We start from the raw sequence: 26,138 nt of genomic DNA on the forward strand, positions 1-26,138 counted from the left end.
CACTGCAGAAATGTTAGCTATTATTATCCTAGTGTTAAACCCCATAAAATCCCAGCTCCTCAAGCCTGGCATGTGAGATCTTGCATGACCGGCCCCAGCCTGCTTCTCATCTGTTTCCTGCCGCCCGCACCTCTCCTACCCTCGCCTAACCTCAGGACCTGTTCCTGAGCCTCTGCCCACACTGTCCCCTTGCCTGGAACAGCTTCCTACACACCAGCGTGACTGCCTCCCACTTATCTCCAACCCAGCGTCCCCTGAGGGCCCAGCTCTCAGTGTACCTGTTCATTTACTTGCTTCTCCCTGACTAATGGGAACATGCCTTATTGTCTCAGCATCTCCAGTGCCCAGCACAGAACCCCAATAAGTGCTTACTGAAGGAATTGAATAATAACCATTTGCTCAAGGACAGTGTCTTCACTTGAGCAATACTTCATAAAACTCCAGTGCACAGCAAAGTCTGTGCCAGAAGGTGGGAAATGCACACTCCTAGGCCCACAGCCAGAGATTCTGATGCTGCCGTACTGGTGGGCCCAGGAACCCACGTTGTTATAGCTCTTCAGGCAATTCTGGAATAACTGGTGTTCACTGTGAGAAGCTCTAATCCCAATGGAAGAGAGAAGGGAACTCCTAGACAGAGCCATATGTGGGAACTGGATGAAGAACTCATTATCCCCTGAGGTCAGGACGACTGTCTGATAGATGGTACTGGAAAACTCCCTCACTCCATGGAGAAAAATGGAGACGTGAATAGAGAAAGACCAGGTTCTTAACAGCCATACGAAGATGGACTCCAGACGAATCAAAGCATACCATAAAAGGGAAAACTAGAACTCAGTTAAGGTGTAGGAGAATATCTTTGTGACTTCAGGATATGGAAGGATTTCTTAAACAAAGCCCCCAAAACACACAAAAATAAGGCAAAATTGTGAATTTCAGTACATCAAAATTAAGGATTTCTGTTCCAAGAAATGTGGATAAGCTTAAAGGATAGAGGACAAAATGGGAGCATTGCAATTTCTAAACCCAGCCAAGAATCTAGAATATATAACGGACTCCTAAAGAGCCCCAGGAAAAAGCAGCATCCACCATCGGAAAACTGAGCAAAAATGGGAGCCAGCAGTTTACAGATGAGGGAACCCACAGGCCAATGTATGAAGAGATGCTTACATTTACTGGTAAACATTTACTTAGATATTTAATATGTAAACAATTTATCTTATTGATAATATAAATTATAATGATTTATATTAATTATATACATTATTTAATCTATAAATCGATATAAATATCAAATCATTGAGGTAATGAGATATTACTTTGAGACTGGGAAGCTTCAGAAAGTGGGTGTTATTCTGAACAAGGGCTCTTCCAGTGGTAGCCAAGCCCCACTAGGAGAAGTACTTACAGCCAGCCTTGAGCCCCACCCCCTGTTCCCCAGCTGATGGGGCTGGCAGAGACATCTTGGACACCTGGGCTGGTACGTGGCAGAAACTTGTGTCTGCACCAGTCCTGGTGACACCATTCTCTGCAGCAGCTGCTGCTTATCCCAGGCCAGCTCCCCAGGCTGGGTCTGCAAAGAGCAGTGCCTCTGGCCCACAACACCCACCTAGACCATTGGAGCCCAGAAAAGCCTCCTTCCCTTAGCCTCTCTCCTGGCTCCTCCAGCCTGTTCTGAGCCCTGCCCCTTGAGTCAGCTCCCCAGAAGTCAGCTGACCCAGTCACCACCGTTCTGCTCACAGACTTCTACTGGCTACCCCTGCCTGTGAGACAGTGTCCAAATGCTTCAGCCTGGCACTCAAGACATTTCCCACACTGGCCTCTTCCTCCAGGTAGCCCTGCTCCAGTCATACTGCATTCATGATTATTCCCAGAGCATGCCAGGGAATGTTCACTATTCAGGTCTCTGCAGAGACGCTTCTCTCTACCTGGAATACCCTCTGCTCCCTCCATTCCTATTCATGCTCCAACACCCTGTGTATAAGGGAGTGTGTCTTTGGAAGCAAACCATGCTTTGGAGCTATTTGATTTGGAGAGTGATTTGATTCTGTTTCTAGCTCTGTCACCACTAGGTATGAGGCCTCTGGGTATTTCAATTCACCTCTGAGCCTCAGTTTGCTAAACTATTAAACAGGACTAAGGATTTCCACAACATGGAGTTGGGATGATGAGCTTCATATAACAAAATGCTTGGGACAGTGCCAGCATATATTAAGTGCTCATTAAATGGTAGCTATTCTTGGTCAGGTGCGGTGGCTCACACCTGTAATCCCAGCACTTTGGGAGGCCGAGGCGGGTGGATCACAAGGTCAGGAGTTCGAGACCAGCCTGGCCAATATGGTAAAACCTTGTCTCCATTAAAAATACAAAAATTAGCCGAGCGTGGTGGCGGGTGCCTGTAGTCCCAGCTACTCGGGAGGCTGAGGCAGGAGAATGGCGTGAACCCGGGAGGCAGAGGTTACAGTGAGCCGAGATTGTGCCACTGCACTCCAGCCTGGGTGACAGAGCGAGACTCCATCATAAATGAATGAATGAATGAATGAATGAATGAATGGTAGCTATTTTTATTCTGCTCCATCTTGAGCACCCGAATAATCTCATACAGAACAACTTGCTCCTCATCTGGATCCTACAGTGTCACCATTCACACCTCACTCACCTCAGCATCCTCAGAGCTTGGCACAGTGCCTGGCACATAGGTGGTGCCAACGCATGAGAGCACAATGAACACTACCCGTGATTCTCCTGCTCCTCTGTTAAGTTAGCAGGTCTGCCCCTTCTACTTCCCTTCCCTCCATAATCAAGTGATTGGACCTGGATGGCTTTGGTTTCTGTAGACTGGACCCTTGGGGGATTGGAACCTGAGGGGATCCTGGCAGCAGGAGGGTACACAGCTTCCCTGGCCTCCCTGGGGGTCTGGCCAGAACCAGCAATATGAGCCCCAAGCACAGGCAGGGCCCCTCTTGAGGTGAAGGATTTACAACTGGATTATGAATCTTAAGGTGTTGCTTAGAAAGTGCTGCATTATATTATTTGTGAACTTAATCATAAAAATGTATGTGAAAAAAATGTATGTGGGGTGTTTTGCATCATTAAAGGGTTTGCGTTGGAAGCGTATTTATCAAGGGTCCCCTGGCAGTGGGCCACATCTTCCCAGGGAAGTTCAAAGCCCTACAAGTGCCTCCAAGCTGCTGGGAAGCCGTGCTCCTCGTTCAAAGGCACACCTACTCCCTGGTCTGCCAATAGTCCTAGCCTGGCATCCTCATGGGTCTCCCTCCTTCCCTAATATGAAACCAGCTCCTTGTCACTCGGAGTTTGGGGGCCTGGTGTATAATCCTCATCTCCAGCCATGTCTCCTGACCCTTTGACACTCTTGGTTCCACCCACAATTCCTTAGGGCCTTGGCAGAGATTGTGGGTTTTTGGATTTCCACCCCTCCTTGCCACTGGCATAGAATCAGCCTCCTCCCAGATCCAGGCCGGAGTTCTGGTCTCTCCTCCTTCACTCCTTCAGCTGCCCACTCCCCATTCTGCAACATGGTGTTTGGGGGTGTGAACCCCTGGTTCCTCTTTCACCCCCTCAAGACTGTGGGGCCTGGCCAAGGGCAAGGGTAGGCTTGGCTTACCTTGACACTCCTGTGTTGCCCCCGAGGTGGCCAACGTGTAGCCAGGATAGCAGAAGCAGGAGTAGGACCCCACGCGGTTGATGCAGCGCCCTTTTCCCTTGCAGGGGTCCCTCAGACACTCGTTGTCATCTGACCAGAATGAGGCAGGGAGGGAGGTCAGGGGGGCCAGCGGTGCCGTTCTTTGGGTACCTACCAGCAACCTGCCCACACTAGGGGCTAGGCAGGGGATGGTGCTGTGTGGCAAGGAAGGGGTGAGGGAGCGGAGGAGGCTGGAGAGATGAAAATCTCTAAGGCTGGAAGCCATAAAGTCAGCCCAGCGGGCCCATTCAGGCACCAGAAGCCTGGGGTGACTACCAGCCCCGCCTCTCTGCCCCTTGACTCCTTCCCCCGGTAGCTTCATGATTCCTTTCTCCTTTGAAACCACAGTGGATATTTCTCCCTTATTTGAAAATATTGGGGGGAGGAGGAATGAGGTCCACACTTGATGATTTATCTTAGCCTCAGACCTCCCCCCAGGGATGACCCTGGTGGAGACATTTGCAACTGGGGCAGTCCTTGGTCCGCTCTCCAGGCAACAAAATGGGCAGTTTGAGGGGTGGGCTGATCTCAGAGAAGAGGGCTGCCAGGCACAGGCCAGGATGCATGCAATGGGCTGGCTTCCATGCTCCTGGAATCCTGGAGACTCATCAGATGGGGCTCACTGAGACTGGTCTTCCCCTGAAGGTTAAAGTTAGCTTTGTCCACAGGGACTGTGCTCCTCCTAAACTCATCAACCACCCAGCACTGCTTGGACCTTCTGCTTCTTCCTGGACTCTCAACTCGGCCTCCTAGCCCCTGCTCCCATCTACCCCAGCCACCAAGTAAGCCCAGGGCACCCAGGTGAATACCTGTGCAGTAGGCCTGGCTGGGGTGCAGCTGGTAGCCGGGGCTGCAAACACATCTGTATCCATCTGGGAGGTTCACGCAGGTTCCAGGGCCACAGACGTTGGTGGCTCCGGCAGCACATCTGTCAATGCCTGTGGGACACAGAGCAAAACAGAGGTTATGGCAGGGTGGGTGCTGGACAAAGGCAGTGGAGCGGGGTGGGGACAGTCAGTGGCCACGGTCTAGGGGCCTCAGAAGGCCAACCTTAGCCAGGCCCTCCCTCCCATACCCATGCACAGTTTGGCCTTGCATAAGACACTAGGGGACCTCTGCCCAGCACCCCGAGCCCTACCTAGGATGGAGGTCACAGTAGGGCATCCCCCTCACCGCGATCTAATAGGTAACCCATATTTCCAGCAAATTTCCAGCAAAACCCCTCCATCGTAGCCCCACCCCGAAAATGGGCCCGACACCCAGTGCCCAGTGCCCAGTGCCATCCCTCCCTGCAACTCCTGCCCAGTTTTCCCTGGACAGACAGACAGACCTGGTGAGTAAGGTGCTTGGGGAAAACTGCCAGGGGAAAATGGGAGGGGTGGGCTGGAGTCAACTGAGCAGAGCCTTGAAAGCCACATTGAGACTGGCCTGTAACAGGGATTTCGTGAAAGGTGGGGGTGGGTCAGAGCAGTCCTAGAAAGGCCACTCAGGCAACGAGATGATGGATGAACTAGTAAGGGAGGTATAGTGGGCCCTTAAAACCTGTTGAAATAATTTAAATGAGGGTCTGCCTTGGGGGGTGGTGATGGGGTGAGAAGTGGGGAGACAGGTGCAGAATTGAGAAACAGTTTGGAGGCAGACTCACTGGGACTCAGGGCTGAGGCTGTGTAGACAGCAGATACTTTGGCTTTCTGAATGGTATCCCTAATACTAGAAAAGTACCTGGCACTTAGAACATGCCAAATGAATGAATGAATGAATGATGCTTTTGCCTTTGTGTCTACCCTGAAGTCTTTGCCTGAAGCCCACATGCTCAGGGGTCCCTGCCCTGCCCCCATAGCTTGGGAGAAGCTGAAGACCCAAGGGAATGGGTTGAGGAGTGGTCTGTACGTGGATATACAGTGGGGCTTAACAGTCTGCCAGATTGTACTGAATTGAATGTGCACCCAAGGCTACCCTCTCCCCGGGCCTGGCTCCAAGTTTATATCAGCCTTGGGGGTTGTGGGGGCCTTCAGCTGGGTCCTAAATGTCTACCCAGAGGGGTGAGGTTACAGAATGGCAGAGGAGAAGGGGGATAGGGCAAAAGGCTGAGGCTGGTGGTTGCGGTGGGGACACTCATCCACATGCCAAGAGCTGCTGCTGAGCTTGGCCTGCCCCCTGCCCCCTGCTTCCCATCCCTTCCTCCAGGTCCATTTTCCTTGTCAGAAATTCAGCACTCCTCTGCACACTCTGCCTGCTGAGCAGAGGCCAGAAGGGGATGCTCCCTGGAGCATCGCTTTGAGCCCAGAGGAGAGAGGTCCCGGGAGAGGTCAGTGGGGTGTACCTGGGAAGGCTGGACCCCCGCTCCCCATTCTCTGGACTGTTCCACCAGGCGCAGGGGCTTCCCCTTTGCTGAAGGAAATCCAGAACCCCTTCACCACCCTCACCCTCAACACAAGGTGACTGGGTCTCTGGACCCAGTCATGAGGTTAAGAGAGCAGGAGCCCCAGGAGTGGGCACACACGTGTACAGGGAGCAGCGGCAACAACACCCGCCTTGCTTCTCCTGCACCAAGTCCCCAGACAATGAGCCTTTAAGGAGGGCACATTCCAGAGCAAGGTGGATTTGCCAGGATCGCCCCCACACCCGCCCCTCGCCCCCATCACTGTAGCTGACCAGAGGGAGAGGAATGCAGGCTTGGTTAAACAACCTTGAGAAATAGAATGATGTTCCTTCCCGAAAATCAGCCCTCCCCGTGGGCAGGCAGCTGCTCGCTGCCAGGGCACTCTGCTGACTCAGGGGAGCAGCCTGGAAGAGCCAGGACCCCAGCGGCCCTCACTCCCCATGCTCCCCTTCCTCGAGAGGGACCCCCAGATTCTCCTGGAAGACCCCTGGCTTCCCTCTCCCATGGTGTCCCTTCTCTTCCCCCTTCTGGGCTTGGGCAGTGCTCCAGACAGGGCTCTTGTTTTCACAAGAGGGACCCTGTGTTCTTTGTAAGATGAGGCCAGGGATGCAGAGCCCAGCTGGGAGCCTGCTGGAGACTTTACCTAGTTGGAAAGGCGAGGGGGCATTCCACTCATGCCCCTGCCCTGGAGTTGGCTCTGGACAGACACAGCTCACAGGGCAGGGTGCAGGGAGCCCCAGAGGTCTGGCTGCAGCTACCTGGGGTGCTCAGGGTCACCAGCACATCGGTGGAGGGGGTCACTTGTTCTTCCTGTATCTCTGGAATCCGCTGTTCAGGCATTGGTGGGGTTGTGGCATTCCCTGCGGAGGAGAGAGGGGAAGAGGTGGGGTCATGGCCCCTTGGCTGGCCGTGGCCCCTCCCTCTTCCCTGGTGCTCAGGCTCCCAAGAACGAAGGATGAAGCCTGGGGTGGGTCACTCCCATGCCTTCCAGTCTCCTGAAAGTTGATCTGGCCCCACTTAGAGAATCTGAGAGCTCTAACAGGCCTTGGAGCACATCCAGTCTAATCCTCCATTTCAGGGCCGGGAGACTGAGGCTTACAGAAATGGCCACTTGTCCAAGACCAGCCAGCTTGTTGGAGGCACAGCTGACACCTGGGTTTCCTAATTCCCACTTCAACATTCTTTCCCTTCTGCTTACAAAGCATTTCACAGTTTACAGAGCTCTGCCACCAATACCAACATGTTATTTGCCTTGAGAGGCCGCAAGACAGGCATCAGTGTCTTCTACCGTTTTATAAGAAGCATGAGCTCAGCCTTCCAATGTCTGAACCCAACACCAGTGACAGGCAAGTAGTGGTTTCAAGACAAGGCCTCTTGGGGGAAAGAGTCTAGCGACCCAGCCAACCACCTGTTTTAGCTAGTGCTGTCTCTTCATTCTGATTTATGTGCTAAGTGGTGCCATGAAATTTGCAAAGAGTTCTGTGGCTAGAAAACTATCTGTGAAGTGTCATGGGGTCTCTCGCTGACTTCACAGCACCTTAGGTGTGCAGAGAGCTCCCAGAAACAGCATTCACAGGCCACGTCTTTCTCACCCTCCTCTGATGTGTGTGTGAGCATGAACCAGCTCACACATAGTAACTCCACTCCTGATTAAGGACTCTTTCCCTCCCTTCTCTTTTGCCTAGGAGCCGCCAGGAAGAGGGACTCACCTGTGACCCAGGCAGGTGCATGGGTGACACTGGTGGTGACCTGCACAGAAACAGGAGAAGGTCACTTTTGGCTCCTCTGTCGTCCCTGTGATGTGCCACCTTCCATCACACTCACCCCCACCTCCGGGCTTCCTACCAGGAGCTCATTCATGTTTTCATTCATTCCAGGTATTGATGAGTTCTTACTCTATACTGGGCATTCTTCCAGGCACTTTGTACCCACTCACTTCATTAACCTTCTCAACTATCTTATGATGGGAAGTTGAAATGATTAAATGAGCTGATGTACATACTATGCCAGCTCAGTGTTTGGTCCATGGTAGAAAATCAGTAAGTTTGGTGTCAGCTATAACCCTCGCATCTCAACACAGTAACAGAAGCTCAAGCTCCGGAGGTTCACTAGAGTGCCTGGAGCCACAGGGCCAGAGTGGGGAAGCCGGGACCGCAGGTTACACCTGGTGTCCCTCAACACAGCCAGTGGACAGAAGTTGCTGAGAGGTGGGAACGTAACAGGGGAAGAGCGGGCAGAGGGTGAAAAAGGCCCTGGAGGCTGGCTGCATCTGTGGGGACCAGAGTTAGAGCTTTGGCCTGGGGGGACATCATATGGTGGCCCAGGGAGAGAACAAGCCCCCCGGAAGAAACTGTATTTGGGAACAGTCAGGTATGCAGGCTGGAGGGGCAGGCAACAGAGTAGGGACTGAGGCTGATGAGGGAAGAAGCAGATCCCCTCTTCTGGAATGTTTTCCTGGGAGGACACCCAGGTTTTCCCAGGGGAATCTTGGGCACAGGGAAGGGAGTTGGATGCGCCTTTCTCCGTGAGGTGGTTTGAGGCTGTTCACAGCTGTGCCCACACTTCCCCGTACACCGCTCCCAGAGGGACCTGGAGGTTCAACTAAACCGGCGCAGAAAGTGCCAGACCCAGAATGAACTGGAAGCAGCTCCACACCTCATCTGCAATGCTTAAAGCTTGAGTGACAGCCAGGCATAACAGGACATGTTCCTACTTCCTTTCTGAAGGGACCCCAGCCCATCCCAAATGGGAAAATGCTTGCACAATGGCTGCTCCGTAAACAGGAGCTGTTGTTATCACTTCCTTTAGGGTAAAACTGGGTCTTTGGATCAATCCTCCCACTTGGTCATCTCTTCAAGTCAAATCCAATAGATACTCCATCTTTCTCCCTCTCCTCCCTCATGAGACACTGCCCTGGGGCCTGAGCTGCTACCAGGTCCTGCTCTCTGCCATGCTTGCCCGGCCCCCTAGTGGGAGGACGCACTCACCTGGCCAGCCTGAGAGTCACCTGGAAGGGAAAGGTAACAGCGTGAGCTCAGGGAGGAGGGTCTGGCTGCCTCCTCCCCTCACCGCCACCTGGGCGGCTTCACAGTCTGTGCCCCAGACCACGTCCCCAGCAGGGTCAGCAGCACAGAAAACATGGACTCTTCTTACCTGCCTCTGCCCCATCACCCCTGTAGGGACTGGCCACCACAAAATTCCAGAACCCCAGGTCTGGAGGGCCTGAAGATAGCTTAGTGCAGCCTCTCACTTGGTAAGCGGAAGCCCCTGCTTTCCTATAAGGCCTCGGGTGACAGGAGTCCCACCTGCTCCTGGGCCTGTCCTCCCCATCCACTCTGGAGTCACCTCCGTGCACTGCTACCTCCTCCCTCCCATGCCTCCCAGCCAGGCTGGGTCATGCAGCCCCCTGCCCTGGGCTTTGGGCCAGGGGAACAGTTTGAGGAAGGAGTAGAGTTGCTCCTGGCTTGGCCGGTGTCCTGTGTCCACAACAACTGGGGCTCTGTCCTCACTCCCCTGGCTATTCCAGATTCCTAGAGCAATTTGACCAATCATATAGTTTGCTGGCGCTATGATGTTCCAGGCCTCCTGCACTCAGCGTTACCAGTCACCCGGGCATGACTTCTCCATGGACTTCAGGGCACTTGCAAGGAGAGCCTCATACCCAGCCTCCCTCCAGCCCCGTGCCCCAGGGTCCAAGGCCGTTGAGCTGGAGTTAGCACTCTGACTCCAAGGCCGGGCCAGGGGTCTGGCATGCAGGTCCCCAGGACCCACCTGCCAGTTATTCAGGCCTGCAGCAAGCACTGGCCCCAGAAGCTGCATGGCCAGAGGGCAGGAGATGGAGAGGCCTGATCGCTGGGGTCGGGCTGCGGCTGATCTTTCCCACCTCCACAAGCAACTCCCTGGGGCGTGGGCACCTCTTGACCCCATATGGAAGAGGAAGTGGGTGGGGCCAGGCCATGAGAGAAGGCTGCCAGGGTTGGGTGCTGCCGCTCCAAGCTCCCTTTCCTAATGCCACAGAGATGGGATGCCCAGGGACCCAGGATTAACACCCACACTTCTCTGAGGTGCTGGAAACTTAGGGGAAAGGAAAATCCCTCAGGCATCTCCCCCAGCTCAGATACCCTTGTCAGGGATGGTCCCGGCCTCGAGCCAGGTGTCTGTGACGACCCGGAGGGGCTGCCTCTCTGCTGGCCCGGGCAGTGCCCCGCTGCTCCTCTGCCCTTGCTCCCTTGGGGGCCTTGCCAGTTCCTCCTCCTCGGCTTTCCTCATGGACAGGCGGATGTCGGAGCTCGCGTAGGTGTAGCCGTGGCCAGCAGGGCAGATCTCTCTGAAGGCCTCTGCAAAGCCAACAGCCGGAGGACAAACTGAGAGGTGCTGTTCCTGCAGGAAACCAGGGCCTTCCTTTTCCTCCCTTTGGGAGACATGGCAATTGTGGCAGCAAGGAGGGAGGGAGCCCCAGGTTAGGATAAGCACGTGAGCAGGCAGGGAAGACTACTTGTCTTCCAGATTGAGGGACGACTACCCAGGCCTGGCAACATGGTCACTGGCCTTGAGCCCCTGGGCAGTGAAAGCTGGGATGGGAACAGGAGGTTACCTGTGCCAGGCAGAGGGCATTTCTCACACTCGCTGCCCCATGCTTTGCCCACGCGGCTGCAGCAGCATATCTGCTTGGTGATCCGCTGGGCCAAAGGCAGGGTGCAGGTGCCAGGCCCCAGCAACCGGTAGCACAGTCCCTGTAGCATGGAGATTGCCTTGTCCGCTGCAACAGACACAGCACGTGGAGGTGGGCAGGTGGCCAGTGGGAGGGGAACGCACAGCTGGGAGGGCAGTGGATGGAGGTGTGGCTGGCCACATGCACTCAGACTGGCCTGGCCCATATCTCAATTGGGAAGTTTGGAGCCCTGCAAATGCTCACAAGAGCTTTAGGAGGAAGAGGCGTAGTGGAATGTTTCAGCACCTGCCCATGTCGTATGCTTGATGAGACTCGTGACTCCCCACCTGCATGTGGAGAACCTGAGAGCAGGGAATGAGGATGCAGCTGCTTGTCTCCAGTGCTGAGTTTAGAAGTGTTTACTGAAGGCCCCACATGTCCCTAGGGTTGAGTGGGTAGCAGTATGTCCTGAGGACCACAGCCTCCCTGGGAAGATGAGGCAAGGTAAGGAGCTAAGGCCCGATGGGGAGCTCGGAAGACAGGGACCCTATCTTGGGTCATCTCTGTCACCCAGGCACCTTCCATAGTGCCTGGTGCATGCAAATGCTTACTAATGCTTGTTGAAGCTATGCGTGGATGGCTAGGTCAATGAACCAATCAAACACGGAATCAACCAGCCAATCAAAATACTGAGGGTCACTGTGAGTTTGAGCTATGCTGGGCTTAGGTCATAGCAATGCCACCACCCTTATCTCCTTTCTTGTACTTTGAACATAAATATTAAAGAATAGTTTCTGTATGTTATCTCAATGGAAGACGAGGAGGCCATGTCAGGTTGGAAAAGCCTGGAATCCATAGAGGGCTGACTGGATTCTAAGAGGAGGAGAGTGGGGTGAAGAGGACATCAATCAAAGTTTAGGAATGAATGATTCTGGGGAAGTCCTGGTCAGGCCCAGGACGCAGCAGACAAAGTTCAAATCCCTGCTCCACCATGAACTACAGACGTCCCTGGGCCTTAGCTTCTTCATGTGTAAAATGAAGATGAGAATGATCATTCCATGGCAGGAGACACCTGTATTTCTGCCTGCCCAGAGTCTATGCACCATATTCTGGTATAATCACTCTGGTTCTCCTACGGGAACCACCCCTTTCCAACCCTTGGTCCATATGACTGGAGTGGAGGCTGACGCCTTTCTGGCTGAAGGCTTGTGGTCCATACCCCTGGTTACAGTGATTGGGTCAGGGATGGGCACCTAACCAAGGAGGCCCAGTGATAATCAGCTTTGAGACTATTCCTGGGTTATTGGGGAAAAGGGGCTCATTTTTTATTGAGTTTGCAAGGCTGAGAGGGCATAGGCCTAGAGCATCTGGTGACCACCTTTGAAGGAACCATGAAACTCACACAGAGGAAAGAGCAGGACATGCCCTGCAAACACTGTGGCTGCCTAGGTCAGCCAGCCTGAGGCCATACCACGTCTGCACTTCCTAGTTGTGTGAACCAATGCTTTTGGTTTTTTTTGAGAAGAGTCTTGCTCTATTGCCCAGGCTGCAGTATAGTGGCATGATCTCGGCTCACTGCAACCTTTGCCTCTGGGGCTCAAGCCATCCTTCCGCTTCAGCCTCTCAAGTAGCTGGGACTACAGGTGTGCGCCACCACGCCTGGCTAATTTTTAATTTTTTGTAAAGACAGGGTCTCACCATGTTGCCTAGGCTGGTTTTGAACTCCTGAACTCAAGTGATCCGCCTGCCTCAGCCTCCCAAAGTGCTTGGATTACAGGTGTGAGCCACTGTGCCCAGCCCCAGAGAATTCTTTTTTGCTTAAGGCAGTTTGAGTTTGGTTTCCGTCACTTGCAATCCAAAAACTCCTGATTAATAAACTTTCTTTGTGGTATTGTCGTGGAGATTAAATAGAGTGAGGTGTGTGAGAATGGCTTGTTAAAGGTCATGTGCTCGCCACAGGTAAATCATCAGCCAGTCTGTGAGACCTGGATCTCCAGGTGCAATCTCTGCTTCTAGCAGCCACTTCCAATGGGACACTCTAAGGAAGGGCTCTGTCCCTTTGAACCCCAGGGTGGAGATGACCCAGGTGGGAATATCAGGAGGCTGGGGCAGCCCTGTAGACTGCTCCACTGGACCTGGTCAGGTGGCAGGGAGGGAAGGAGGCAGAACTCAGAAACAAGGGGAAGAGAAACTTCGTGCCAACCCTCCCACTTACAGGGAGGTGAATCGCTATGGGAGGCTGGAGGGAGTAACACCAGGGACAGAGAGGGAAAAAAGGACACTCGAGAGCCATCTCTGCTTCCCTGTATTAAGGGCCTCTTTCTGGGACTAATAAATAAGTCGCCTTGGATGTCAAACACACCTCTCTGGTAAAGGGATCTTAAGTGATGTGGAGTAGAAGGAAGGGTTGTAAGCCTCTCAAGGCCTTGATCACCTGCCACTGCCACCACGAAGGTTTCTTGAGAGCTGTCTGACATGTTCTCCCCACTCTGGGACCCTCACTCTCTGGGCACCCCCCTCCTATAGCTCTTGCTGTCTTCTCTCCCTAGAGCCACTGGGTTCAGTCTCTGGGTGGCACTGGAGTCTTGTCCAACCCCATGGCCCTCCCAAACCCAGTACCAGAAAGTTTGCAGACTGAGGGCTTGGCCGGTTGCAGGGAGCTCTGCTGAGCTGGGCGTGGCCCATCCAACCTCGGCTGCTGCCTCCCAGAGGCCAGTTGGGACTGGTTTTATTCAGCTCTGGTCAGGCCTTCCGGCCTAGGGAAAGCCCTATCAGCCGTGGTGTCAGTTCTGCCACTGGGGGCTGCTGCCAGCCTGGGCCTCTCCCCCTGGAAACCACAGAGGTCTCTGGAAACAGGGCTGCCTGGCATACATGCATGTACATACCTGGACACAACGCTAATGCCCACTATGTGTTCACGGATGAGGAGAAACTTCAGAACCACAAGGGGCCACAGGATTGTGGAAAAGCCCTCGGGTCGGGCAGCAGCTCCATGAATGCTATGGACAGCCCTTCTGGAAAGGTCACTCAGCAGCCAAGGCTTAGCCAGACATCACAGCAGAGGCCACCCCCACCACCCCCCGCCACCAAAGAAAATGAGGCTACACATGGAACAGAAATGACTAGAAAGAAAAAAAAATAAGAAATAGAAAAGATGAATTCCAAACTGCAAAGGCCTGGAAAAAATGCCTAGTGTAAAAAGTGAAATAGTAACCTTCTCTATGCCAGCAGGATGGGCTGATCAGGTTTTTCACATTGGGCCCAACTCCAGGTTGAATAGCCGATACAGGCCCTGAGCATGGCATGATCAGGTCTGGGGAAAATTGCTGCCCCGGGCCTGGCCTGTAGACCTGAAGGGTCCCATCTTGCCTCCCACTGTCCACCCCCACCCCATCCCTGCCAGCACTTACACACACAGCGGCTCCATGATGGATCCAGCATGAGGCCAGGTCTGCATGTGCACAGGTAGCTGCCCCTGGTGTTCACACACTCCGCATCCTTGCATAGGCCCAGGGTCAAGCACTCATTGATATCTGCAGGGTTGGAGGAGATGACCAAGTGCCCGCCCCACGGAGGCCTGATGGAGGGGAGGGGCTGGGCAGAGATCTTCAAATACTCTCTCCAGATAAAACAACAACAAAAGAGCTGCTATGTATTCAGTGGGATTCCTCTCCCTGTGCCTCAGTTTCCTCATTTGTAAAATGAGGATAATGATAGTAACAAGCAGACGGTGTTGTTAAATGGATAAAATAAGATCAAATTGCAAACCACTTAGTCCAATAAGTGGCATGTAACAATGATCATAATATTAAGAGCTAATGTTTATTTATTTATTTATCTATTTTTTGAGACAGAGTCTCGTTTTGCCACCCAGACTGGAGTGCAGGGGTGTGATCTCAGCTCACTGCAGCCTCCGCCTCCCAGGTTCAAGCAATTCTCATGCCTCAGCCTCCTGAGTAGCTGGAACAACAGGCGCATATCACCACATCCAGCTAATTTTTGTATTGTATTTTTTGTAGGATGTGTTTTCGCCATGTTGCCCATGGCTGGTCTCAAACTCTGGGCCTCAAGCAATCCGCCTGCCTTGGCCTCCCGAAGTGCTGAGATTACAAGCATGAGCCACCTCGCCAGACCTCAAGCGCTAGTGTTTATTGAGCACCTATTACATGCTACGTACTCTGCTGGGTATTAACATACAATACCCCATTTAATTCTCACAAACAAGTTTATCAAATAGGCCCACATGTTCTCATTTTACAGGAGAAGAAACTGAGGTCCCAGGAATAGCCAGGTCACCCACTGATTTGGGGAAATTGGCACTAGGCACAGAGTCACTCAGCTGGCAAGTGGCATGTTGAGATGCAGACAGGAAACAGATCAAGGGGACTGTGTGGGTTGGAAGGTGGAGAAGGGGCAGCCAAGTCCCTCCTATTCAGCCTTCCTCCAGAGGTCCCTGAAGCACCTCTGCAGGCCCCAAGACCCTGGGAGCATGTCTGCAGTGAGCTGGAGGAGGGAGGACCCTGGTAAGGAAAAGCAGGCAGAGGCTGGAGGAAGGCACTGAAGGGGGACAGCAGTCACAGTAAGGGTGTGCAGAGGTTGAGGGTTAGAAGCGCACATCTTCTGGTCCTCCTGAACGCCCTTCCTTGTGCAGGCTGCACGCATCCCCCCAGAGACCCGTGGAGGCTCATGCTGTTCTCCAAATAAGGGAGGTGCACTGGTTTCCTCTGTGACCTCAAAGAGGGAAACCTCTTTTCCTGCTGCAAACTTCTCCCTGCCAAGGGGAAGTCTCAGCCCTCACAATCTAAGATATGAGGAGTCGGGGGCCATCTTGATGGTAGCACTTCTATTGATGGTGGTGATGGCAGCAGAGATGATGAGCATGAATTGCTTGTGAGAGGCACCTGCCTCCAGGCCAGGCGATAACACGGGCAGCCCTGTGTCTCAGAGCCAGGTCACCCACTGGTTTGGGGAAATTGGCACTGGGCACAGGAACAAGGGACTGAAAGGTGACCCAGCCTGAGCACCAAGGGGCACTACTCCTTGGTAGGATGCCCCATTGTGACAGGGTGCCAGTAAGAGCTGGGAAGGTGCTACTGAGAAACGGGAAGGGGCAGTGATCCATATGCATCCAGACTGTGGCCACAGTGGGATGTGGGCCTCCAAACCCAAATCTGACTTGCTTCCCTCTGCTTCTGGGTTCCCTGTCACTTCTTAGAGGGAGGCTCTAAACCCTAACATGGTATCCAAGGCCCTCTACCATTTCCCCAAAGCCTGTGGGTAAACAGGTGGCTCTGATGAGACACTGGCAGACCTGTGGCATCTCCCGTGTGTACACAGGCCATGTACACAGTACTTTCTGGGACACTCCAGACAGCACAAACTGTTCTTTTGCTTATGGTGTTCACATTGCCTGGAGAGCTTGCATCCTCTTAGTTGGCCAACGTGTACTCATTTTTAAAGTCTTGGCTTAGGTATCACCTTTTCCAGGAAGCCTTCCCTGATCCTCCCATTCTGGGAAGGGGCCCCCACCATGGGATCCTGTAGCACTCAGCGACTGCTGCTTTCTCTCAAGAACGCCCCGCTCATTAGACATGATTGTTCAGGGGTCTGTCTGCACCTGGGGCAGGACTGTGTCTTCTCCATCACTGTGTACTCAGCTCCTAGCACAGTGTATGTAGCCCACAGTAACCTCCCCTCCAATACTCTGTGGAAGTAGGAGGGAAGGATGGAGAGAGAGGAGCGATGACGCATGCAGGTGCAGAGGTGAGCAGGTCCCTTCGCAGACACAGAGACCACAGCCACATACATGGGAAGGGGAGGTTTCAGGGGCAGGGCCTCCTGAGGGAAGGTCCTTTGGTGTCCTGAATCTTGGGGCTCAGTGGAGGGAGGGCAGAGAGCCCATTTGAGATCCTGAGAATAACCTTAAAGCTCCAGATTGGGAAACCTACCAGGAGGAAAAGCAACTGGTGACCGTTTAGATATGAACAGCCCCGATGTACCCTCCAAAGGGAAAAATACGTATTTCTCCCTACATCCACTGTCTGCTTGACAGTGGATGTCAAAGCTCCCCATAGGGAAGCCACCTTGTTCCCCACTGGCCTCTGCCAGCCCCAGGAGCCTGTCCCTAGCAGGAAGCCCCTGTGCTCCCCGTCCCCTTTTCTGGCTATGGGTTGAAGCAAGTGGGAGGGAGGGCCTGAGTAGCTAAAGGTTTTTAGTTGGGAAAAGCCCACAGAGGCCCCAACAACTCAGGCTGACTTGATTTCCCACCCTAGAGCTGAAATTCTTCCCATTCCAGGGAGACCAGCTCAGGAGAAAAGTGGAAGTGCACGGACTGGGGTGGCCCCTTCAGACACAGCCCCGCATAGCCTAGAGCCCCTAGCCTGTGTTCCAGGTGGATGTGGGTGGAGATGGGGACAAGGGGAGGGGTCAGCCCCCTTGGCTTCCTCTGTCACTCTCAAGCAAGTCCCTGGATTTCCTTAGGCCCCTGGAATCAGCAGCCCCCCACCACTCCCCAAAGCTGGGGCTTAGAGGGACTCAGTGGAGACCACTCGGCCAGTGACAGACACTCCTCCTGTCTGGTGCTGGGAGTGTGCCCTGGCATCCCTGAGCCCAGCCCTGGCCCTGGGGGTCCTACCTTGGCAGTGAGTGAGGTTCAGTCTCTTGTACCCCCGAGGACACTCCAGCTGGCCATTCTCAATCACCGGGAAGGCTGAAGAGTGGAGATACAGACAGGTCTCACTGGACGGCCCCTGGGCTCCTCTGTCACCCATGCTGGGAAGCGGGTGCAGTCTGGATGTCCAGCCCACCCGGCAGCAGTGAGCCCCAGCCCCCGAAGCCATCGCCCTGGGCAGCTGTGCTTCCTGGTTCTCACCAGACTCCTCTCAGCCCACCTTGCTTTTATTAAAAGCAGTACTAAGTGAAATAAGACAAGCGCAGAAAGACAAATATCACATGATCTCACTTATATATGGGACCTAAGAAAAGCAAACCCATAGAAGCAGAGTAGAATGGTGGTTACCAGGGCCTGGGGGAGAGGGGAGATATTGATCAAATGGTACAACATTTCGGTTAGATACAGGAGGAATAAGTTCAAAAGATCTGTTGTATGACATAGTCACTATGGTTAATAACAGTGTCTTGTATTCTTGAAAATTGCTAAGAGAGTAGATTTTAAGTGTTCTCACCACAAAAAATAAATATGTGAGGTAATACACATGGGTGCAATTTAGCCACTTTACAATGTATACCTATTTCAGAACAACAATTGTGCACCAGCCAGGCGCAGTGGCTCATGCCTTAATCCCAGTGCTTTGGGAGGCCGAGGTGGGCGGATCACCTCAGGTCAGGAGTTCGAGACCAGCCTGGCTAACATGGTGAAACCCCGTCTCTATTAAAAATATGAAAATTAGCTGGGCATGGCGGCACATGCCTGTAATCCCAGCTACTCAGGAGGCTGAGGCAGGAGACTCGCTTGAACCCAGGAGGGGGAGGTTGCAGTGAGCCCAGGTTGCACCACTGCACTGGGTGACAGAGCAAGACTCCATCTCAAAACCAACAAACAAACAAATAGTTGTGCACCACAAATATATACAATTTTTGTCAATTAAAATTTTGTTAATACTAAGAAAAATGTATTATATACTTCACATACATAGTTATTACATATAGTATCTACCATACTACATGCATGTTATATATATAACATGGGTTTTATTGTTATTAGTTTTTGCTTTTTATTTTGAAATACTAAAGATACACAGAAGATGTCCGATTGCAGATTGACCAACAAGGAAATTATTCTCAGTATTTTTATGCTGATATACATCCTGCCTTGATATCAAAACATTCCCCCTTACTTTACAGATAAAACAAACAAACAGTTGACATTAAATAAAAACAGGGAAAAAAAATCTCCATTACTTTGGAGGAACAGACTAGTGTGCCAACCCTCTTGAAAAGCTCTAGCAGGAGGCATACTTCTGATTGCCACCTGTCTTCACAGGAAAAGGCAGGGGAATACTATGTTTTGTGGAACAAAAAGAGAACTCAGCTATAAGTTTGATAATTCTTTTGCCTATAGATAGCCAGCAATTCTAAGCAGGCATGAGCAATTGCCACAGACCTTATTCCATATAAAGTTCCATAAATATACCACGATATTTCAAAGGTCTTGCTCTATAAAGGTAGCTGCATGATGGCTTCCTGTAGCAATTTGCCATCTTCTAGCTTTGATTCCTTTGTGGCAATAGCTTGTCTCTGAATGCTGCACCCTCCATCTCTGTTACCTTATCCCAATTCCTTTTTCTCCCAGTTATAACATCAGCAGCTGCACTTTCAGTGTTGTTTGCTAAAGCTTATTGGCATCCAGGAAGTCATTTACTGTTGAGAATATATGTTCACTGGTTCATCCTTTAGTGGTTTACAAAAAGAGAGTTCTTCATATTTTTTTTCTTCTTTTTTTTTTTTTTTTTTTTTTTTGAGATGGAGTCTTGCTCTGTCGCACAGGCTGGAATGCAGTGGCGCGATCTCGGCTCACTGCAATCTTCACCTCCTGGGTTCAAGCAATTCTCCTGCCTCAGCCTCCCGAGTAGCTAGGATTACAGGCATGTGCCACCAGGGCCGGCTACCTTTTGTATCTTTAGTAGAGACAGGGTTTCACCATGTTGGCCAGGCTGGTTTCAAACTCCTGACCTCAGGTGATCCACCTGCCTCGGCCTCCCAAAGTGCTGGAATTATAGGTGTGAGCCACTGCACCCAGCCTTTCACATATTTTTATTGTTGAAATGAATTCTTGCAAATACCAAGAGGCATGTTAGAGATATTAATCCTTTATCCAATTGTACAGCAATGTTTGAGTGTCTTGGTGGTTTAAAATGTTTTTCTAATCAAGATAGCTATTATTTCACCATTAGCGGCTCTCTCTGGGCACTTACACACTTAGCGCAAGGTTTGTTATTAGTAATGGCCTATATCAATCTGTATTTCATATAGTCTTCTTGATCATTTGGATCCTGGGGTACTTGGAGGCCACATCTGATAGGTCATCACAATTTTTACTTTGTAATAAGGCTGATGACACAGTAAGACCCCCTGAGAAGGGTCAGCATTGCGTTTTTTAATGATTGCTTATGATTATGGGACTAGCATTATTTTGCATCCACAGTTTCTTTGCAGGAGCTTTTAAGAGCCACCTCTCCATTTTGTATGGGTTAGTTCAGTTAACACCAGAATACATAACTAAAAAATCCAGTAAACACAGCACTGTGAACCGCACTGTGTTGTAATATGCCAAAGACAAATAGAAGGAGGCGCCACATTTTCTTGGAAGCCCCACTCTTCCCTGAGGACACACTGTGTGCCAAGCATGACATGTGACAGCCTGACATAGGGACAGACCAAGTGAGGACATAAATTAGTAACGCTTAACTTTTTTAAGATTAAAAAATGTAAACTGAAGTTCAAAAATGTTTTCCTGCCAGGACTGGCCCACTCCGGGTTTGCACGTTCCGTGTTTGCACGTCCAGCCTAGAAGGCCACTCTTGTGAAGACACACGGGGATTCTGAAAACGATGAGAAGGAGATGGAAAGATGGGAGTGAGGCTGGGAAATGTGCACGTCCCTGGCGTGGGGCCTGGTGGTGTAAACTGAGGACAGAGAGGAGGGAAGAAAGAGAAGTCATTTGGGGAAACTCAGAAGGCAGGCTGATTAGATGCAACCCATGAACATTATGAGGAGCAGAAGGTGGGAAAGAACGATGCAAGGCTGCCGCCAGAGGGCTGAGGAAAGAGACCAAGTGCACATTTGTCCAGTGCTTCAGAACTGCAAGGCCATGGGTACACATGGTCCTGTCTGTTTCTCACAACAATTACACCCTAAGGCAGGGACCATCATCCCCATTTTACAGATTACGAAAGCAAGGCTCAGTGAGGGGTAAGTAACTGACCCAGGTAACAAAGTTGCTGGAGCAGAGGCAGGGTTGCAATTGGGCCTCTAGCTGTGAAGGCCACATCCTTTCTCCGACCTTCCACTGTGCTTCTCTAAGACAGAGAGATCAGGAAGAGCTGGGTGAGCCAGCAGGCCAGGATGATATCAACTCTCTAGATGTCAAGAGGGAGAAATGATGCTGGGCATGGTGGCTCACACCTGTAATCCCAACACTTTAGGAGGCTGAGGCAGGAGTATCGCTTGAGTCCAGGAGATCGAGACCAGCCTGGGCAACACGGCAAAACCCCGTCTCTACAAAAAAAATACAAAGATTAACTGGGCATGGTGGTTCATGCCTGTGGTTCCAGCTACTCTGGAGGCTGAGGTAGGAGGATCACTTGAGCCTGGGAGGTCAGGGCTGCAGTGAGCTGTGATTGTACTGTTACACTCCAGCCTGGGCAACAGAGGGAGATGGGGGGGGGGGGGGGGGAGGAGGGGGAGGGGGAGGAAGCAGAGGCCCCTGCTTCTTTAGTGATCAGAAGGGGTGCAGCAGAGAGCTTGGATTAGAGCAGGAAGCAAGAGTGGAACCAGCTGCTGGCACCTGCGGAAAACTGTGAGAACCCGAGGAATGAGTGAAGCTGAGAGGAGCTGGGTCCACCCATTAGTCTGGATACATGTATGTGCTTTTTATATAAAGTGATCTCCTCCTTAATAAGGGGAACCTGCCCCCCCCCCCCCCCGCTGGCCTGAAGGGAGTGTGTTGCGTGGGCAATTCTTCGTGAAGGCAGGCTTCTAGAGGGAAATAAATGCCAAGCCACTGTCTCTGGGGAAACTCCCATTTTTGCCAACAACCTCCACCCCAAAACCAGGGCCCTTAGCACCCCTCCTCGAACCTCTCAGAGACAGTCTATAAGGGGCTAGTTCCTAGCTTCTCTAAGACCAAGTACAGCATTGAATCCAAAAAATCAGATTAAGGCCGGGCATGGTGGCTCATGCCTGTAATCCCAGCACTTTCAGAGGCTGAGGCGAGTGAATCACCTGAGCTCTGGAACTCGAGACCAGCCTGGGCAACATGGCAAAACCCTGTCTCTACCAAAAATACAAAAAGTCAGTGGGCGTGGTGGCATGAGCCTGTGGTCCTCGCTACTCAGGAGGCTGAGGTGGGAGAATTCTTTGACCCTAGGAGGTAGAGGTGGCAGTTAGTCGAGATCATGCCTCTGTACTCCATGCTGGGCAACAGAGTGAGACCATGTCTTAAAAATAAATAAATAAGGCGCAGTGGCTCACGCCTGTAATCCCAGCACTTTGGGAGGCCAAGGCGGGCGGATCATGAGGTCAGGAGATCGAGACCATCCTGGCTAACACGATGAAACCCAGTCTCTAGTAAAAATACAAAAAATTAGCCAGGTGTGGTGGCGGGTGCCTGTAGTCCCAGCTACTTGGGAGGCTGAGGCAGGAGAATGGCATGAACCCAGGAGGCGGAGCTTGCAGTGGGCCGAGATTGCACCACTGCACTCTAGCCTGGGCAACAGAACGAGACTCCATCTCAAAAACAAACAAACAAACAAACAAACAAAAAAATATATATATATACGTTAAAAAATATATATTTAAAAAATATATAGGTTATATATATATTTTTTATATATATATATATAGGTTAAATTCAGGTTAAATTTCCTTGGGAGAAAGTGGAAGTTTAGATGGCCATATGGCTCAGGGTGAGAATTCAGCAGCCAGTGAGCTTTGTGACAGGTGAAGGCAGGTGACACCTGTCACCGTGCCTGCCACCCACACCAGGTGTCCCTCTTGCATGCTCCCAATACAAATAGGCCTGCCCAAGTCATAGCACTAGCTTTTGAGCTGAAAAACTCAGTTCGTGGTGTGTCGTGGCTACCTGTTTACTTTTCCATCTCTCTACAAAGCATAAGCTACGTGAGGACAAGGACCTTGTCTTCTTCTTCTTCATCACTGCTATGTCTCTAGTGCCAAGCATGGCACCTACAGCTGTGTAGGCACGCAGTCAAAATAGGAACAAATAAGAAGAGCAAACACTCAAATGGCACTCACTATGGGCCAGGCCCTATTATAAAGGCTTTACACGAATTAACTTAGTTAATGCTCATAAGAGCCCTTGAAGAGTCTTACTAATATTATTCCCATTTTATGGATGAGCAAACCGAGGTTCATCCATAAAATGGATGAGGTTATGAAACAAACCCAAGGTCACCCCGCTGGTGGACAGAGCTGGGATTATGAACTCAGGCAGTCTAGCTCCAGAGGAGACATTCTGAACCATTCTCCCCACTGCCTCCAAATAAATAAATTTATGAAAAGCCTTAGGGGTGTCTAGGCAGACAACCCTAGGGACCAATGGAGGTACCTGCCCAGCAGAAAACCTAGCACCCTTCCTAGGAAACCTCTACCCTGTTTTTAAATAAGGGATCAGGAGAGGGAATAAGAAAAAAAAAAAAGTAGGGATACTCAGAAGGAAGTCAGAAAAACTGATCAGATGGCTGATAAGTGCTCCACGATGTGCATAACCAAAGTGCCAGGCGGAACTGACAAAGGAAATGGTGTAGAACCCATCCTACCCCTTGTGGCTCCTCAGCCAGATCAAGGTTATCACAAGGGGTAAGGGGCCAGAGAGTAGAAAGAAGAGAATCTGTGAGACCTGGGGAGAGAGAGTGGCTAAGCTGTGACTCCCACGGATGCTTCAAGGAGGCCCTGCAGGGCTGCAGTGTCCTTGCCTTTGGGACTCTTAGACTTGGGAAAGCCAAAGCAGCTGCCCAGGATCAGTGGGGACCGACCTGAACTCCAAGGAGTTCACATCACAAATGCCCATGAAGCATGCAGGGTGGATGTGGGGAACCTTCCAGGTAAGGACACTGGGACATATGGTCTTCTGATTCCCTGGCCTCGGCCCTGTCCACCCTCTGCTGTGCCTCGGTTGCTCACAAACTGAAGAAAGAAGCAGATGGGCCAATGGCTGCAGCCTGCCCCTGCCCTGCTAATGCTCCCCCTCGGCTGCTGGGACTCCAAAGGAGGCCTCAGTAAAGGCAAACTAATTTCTCGAGACAGTTTTGGCACTGACTCCATGAGTAGAGCTGTGGAAGAAAAGGTGAAGACGTGTCTGGCCACACGGCTGTTTACAAGCTGTGCCAATCTCAGCCTGCGATGACAGGTGCCTGCAGCAGGGAGATGTGAAAGGTCCCTACCACACAGCCCCTCTGCCCAGGGACAGACACATACATGCCTGGCAAGGCCAAGCTCAGTGCCACAGGGATGTGTGAGCAGGCTGGAGCCTTGCCCCTTTGATTTGCAAACCTCAGATGGGCAAGCTGGAGAGAAAATTCTACTCCCCCAGTAGGAGTGCATGTGCTGGTGCAGCCAGACCCACATCTAATCCCAGGCTCCACTCTGACTAGCTGTGTGACCTGGCACACATTTCTTAACCTCTCAGCCTGATTTTTTTTTTTTTTGAGACCGAGTCTAGCTCTGTCACCAGGCTGGAGTGCAGCGGCGCAATCTCGGCTCACTGCAATCTCTGCCTCCTGGGTTCAAGCAATTCTCCTGCCTCAGCCTCCCGAGTAAACAGGATTACAGGCACGCACTGCCACACCCAGCTAATTTTTGTATTTTTAGTAGAGACGGAGTTTCACCATGTTGGCCAGGATGGTCTCAAACTCCTGACCTCGTGATCTGCCCATCTCGGTCTCCCAAAGTGTTGGGATTACAGGCGTGAGCCACCATGCCTGGTTGAATTTTTTCATCTGTAGAAGTGGGGACTGGGCTGGGCGCGGTGGTTCACGTCTGTAATCCTAGCACTTTGGGAGGCCAAGGCAGGCAGATCACAAGGTCAGGAGATCGAGACCATCCCAGCTAACACAGTGAAACTCCGTCTCTCCTAAAAATACAAAAAATTAGCTGGGCGTGGTGGCGGGCACCTGTAATCCCAGCTACTTGGGAGGCTGAGGCAGGAGAATGGCATGAACCTGGGAGGCAGAGCTTGCAGTGAGCCGAAATCGCACCACTGCACTCCAGCCTGGGTGACAGAGCGAGACTTCATCTCAAAAAAAAAAAAAAAAAAAAAAAAAAAAAGAAGTGGGGACAAAGACTCAGCTTGTGGAGTCATTGTAAGGATTAGCTTTGCTGAAACAATGAATATCAGACTGAACCTCGCAGATGCGTGACACAATCCCTATAGAGCCAGCCTTCCTGCCTGCCTGCCTTCCTTCCCTCCCTCCCTTCTTCCTTCCTTCCTTCCCTTCCTTTTTCTTTCCTCCTTTCCTTCCTTCCTTCCTTCGTTCCTCCCTCACTCCCTCCCTCCCTCCCTTTCTCCCTCCCTCCCTTCCTCCCTTCCTCACAGTCTCAAGGTTGGCATGCTGGCCCACTGTGCCTCACTAGCTGGGTGTATTTGGGCAGGTTACACAACCTCTTTGAGCCTGGGTCTTCTTATCAGTAAACTGGAGATGACAAGTCCCTCTTCATGGGGTTATTATGAACACGAAATAAGCATGTACAACTCTGAGCACAATACTTGTCCCATTTTAGGAATTCTCATAATGTCCATTATTCAGATTTCCCTCTTTGGTGAAGGACCAGTGGGGCCCCCCAGTGATTATGGACATTCTGCCCAAAGATGGCCTCTGACTGCCTCCTCAGAGCAAGATAGAACCAAAGTCACCACAAAGAGTGAGGTCGAAAAAGAGTCTGGTCAGACCCCTGGCTCAGGCAGGTGCCACCTAGCCACCCCTGCCCCAGCCCTTCCTCCGCTCTCCAGGCTAGAGGTGCCACATGTCAGTGACACCCACCCCTGCTGGGTAGGGAGGGTGCTCACTTAAGCCTGAGGCACAATTCATTCCCAGCAGGCTTCAAGTCCCTTGGAAGAAGCTCTCAGAATATGTCTGAGCCAAAGAGACACTGCCTTTTCAGCTGACAACTGGAATTCTGAAAATCCCATTTCTTTAGAGTAGGGGACGGGGCATCTCATCCAGAATCCCAGAGAACAGGAGCCTCACCCCAGCACAGCTGTTCCCCAAGCCGGGGTCCTCTAGTTTAGCAAATGCTTGTGCCCGGTGCAAGAAGCAGCGCAGAGAGGCCACTTACAGAGTGGCTGGAAGCGCGCATCTGGAGTCAGATAGGCCGGGAGTTTCAGGCCCAATTTTCTCTTCTGTAAAATGGGGATGATAGCACCCAACATCTAGAAATATTGTTAGGATGCAAGAAAATGAAAAAGCACTTAGCACCGTGCCTGGCACTTATAAGTACTCTGAATAAATGGTTGTGAATGACGACGAGGGTGATAATAATGGTGTTGCTGCTGTGACCTGCCCTAAGGCTCTCTGCCCCTCATGCCCCCAGCACCCTCACATACCCATCCTCCCCAGGGGCTGGCATCACAGAGCTACACCTAAAACTCTCATCATGGGCAAGGGTCAGGACCAAAGCAAAGCCTTCTTTCTGTTGGAAGTTTCAAA

At 51.7% G+C, this 26,138-nt stretch overlaps 1 protein-coding gene across 2 annotated transcripts in view; it reads right to left on the reverse strand.

The window, feature by feature from the left end:
• Positions 1–26,138, reverse strand: part of LTBP2 (latent transforming growth factor beta binding protein 2) — a 111,706-nt gene that overhangs the window by 18,512 nt on the left and 67,056 nt on the right. For both annotated transcript variants that reach the window (XM_054447892.2, XM_054447894.2), the window contains exons 9-17: positions 17,369–17,443; positions 14,145–14,267; positions 10,678–10,842; positions 10,205–10,420; positions 9,071–9,090; positions 7,793–7,832; positions 6,842–6,943; positions 4,510–4,638; positions 3,623–3,751 (exon numbers count right to left, since the gene is read on the reverse strand). In XM_054447892.2, the coding sequence (XP_054303867.2) occupies positions 3,623–3,751; positions 4,510–4,638; positions 6,842–6,943; positions 7,793–7,832; positions 9,071–9,090; positions 10,205–10,420; positions 10,678–10,842; positions 14,145–14,267; positions 17,369–17,443 (999 nt within the window). The remainder of the gene's footprint in view (positions 1–3,622; positions 3,752–4,509; positions 4,639–6,841; positions 6,944–7,792; positions 7,833–9,070; positions 9,091–10,204; positions 10,421–10,677; positions 10,843–14,144; positions 14,268–17,368; positions 17,444–26,138) is intronic.

The sequence above is a fragment of the Pongo pygmaeus genome, chromosome 15 (genome assembly GCF_028885625.2).
Source record: "Pongo pygmaeus isolate AG05252 chromosome 15, NHGRI_mPonPyg2-v2.0_pri, whole genome shotgun sequence".
Classification (NCBI taxonomy): Eukaryota; Metazoa; Chordata; class Mammalia; order Primates; family Hominidae; genus Pongo; species Pongo pygmaeus.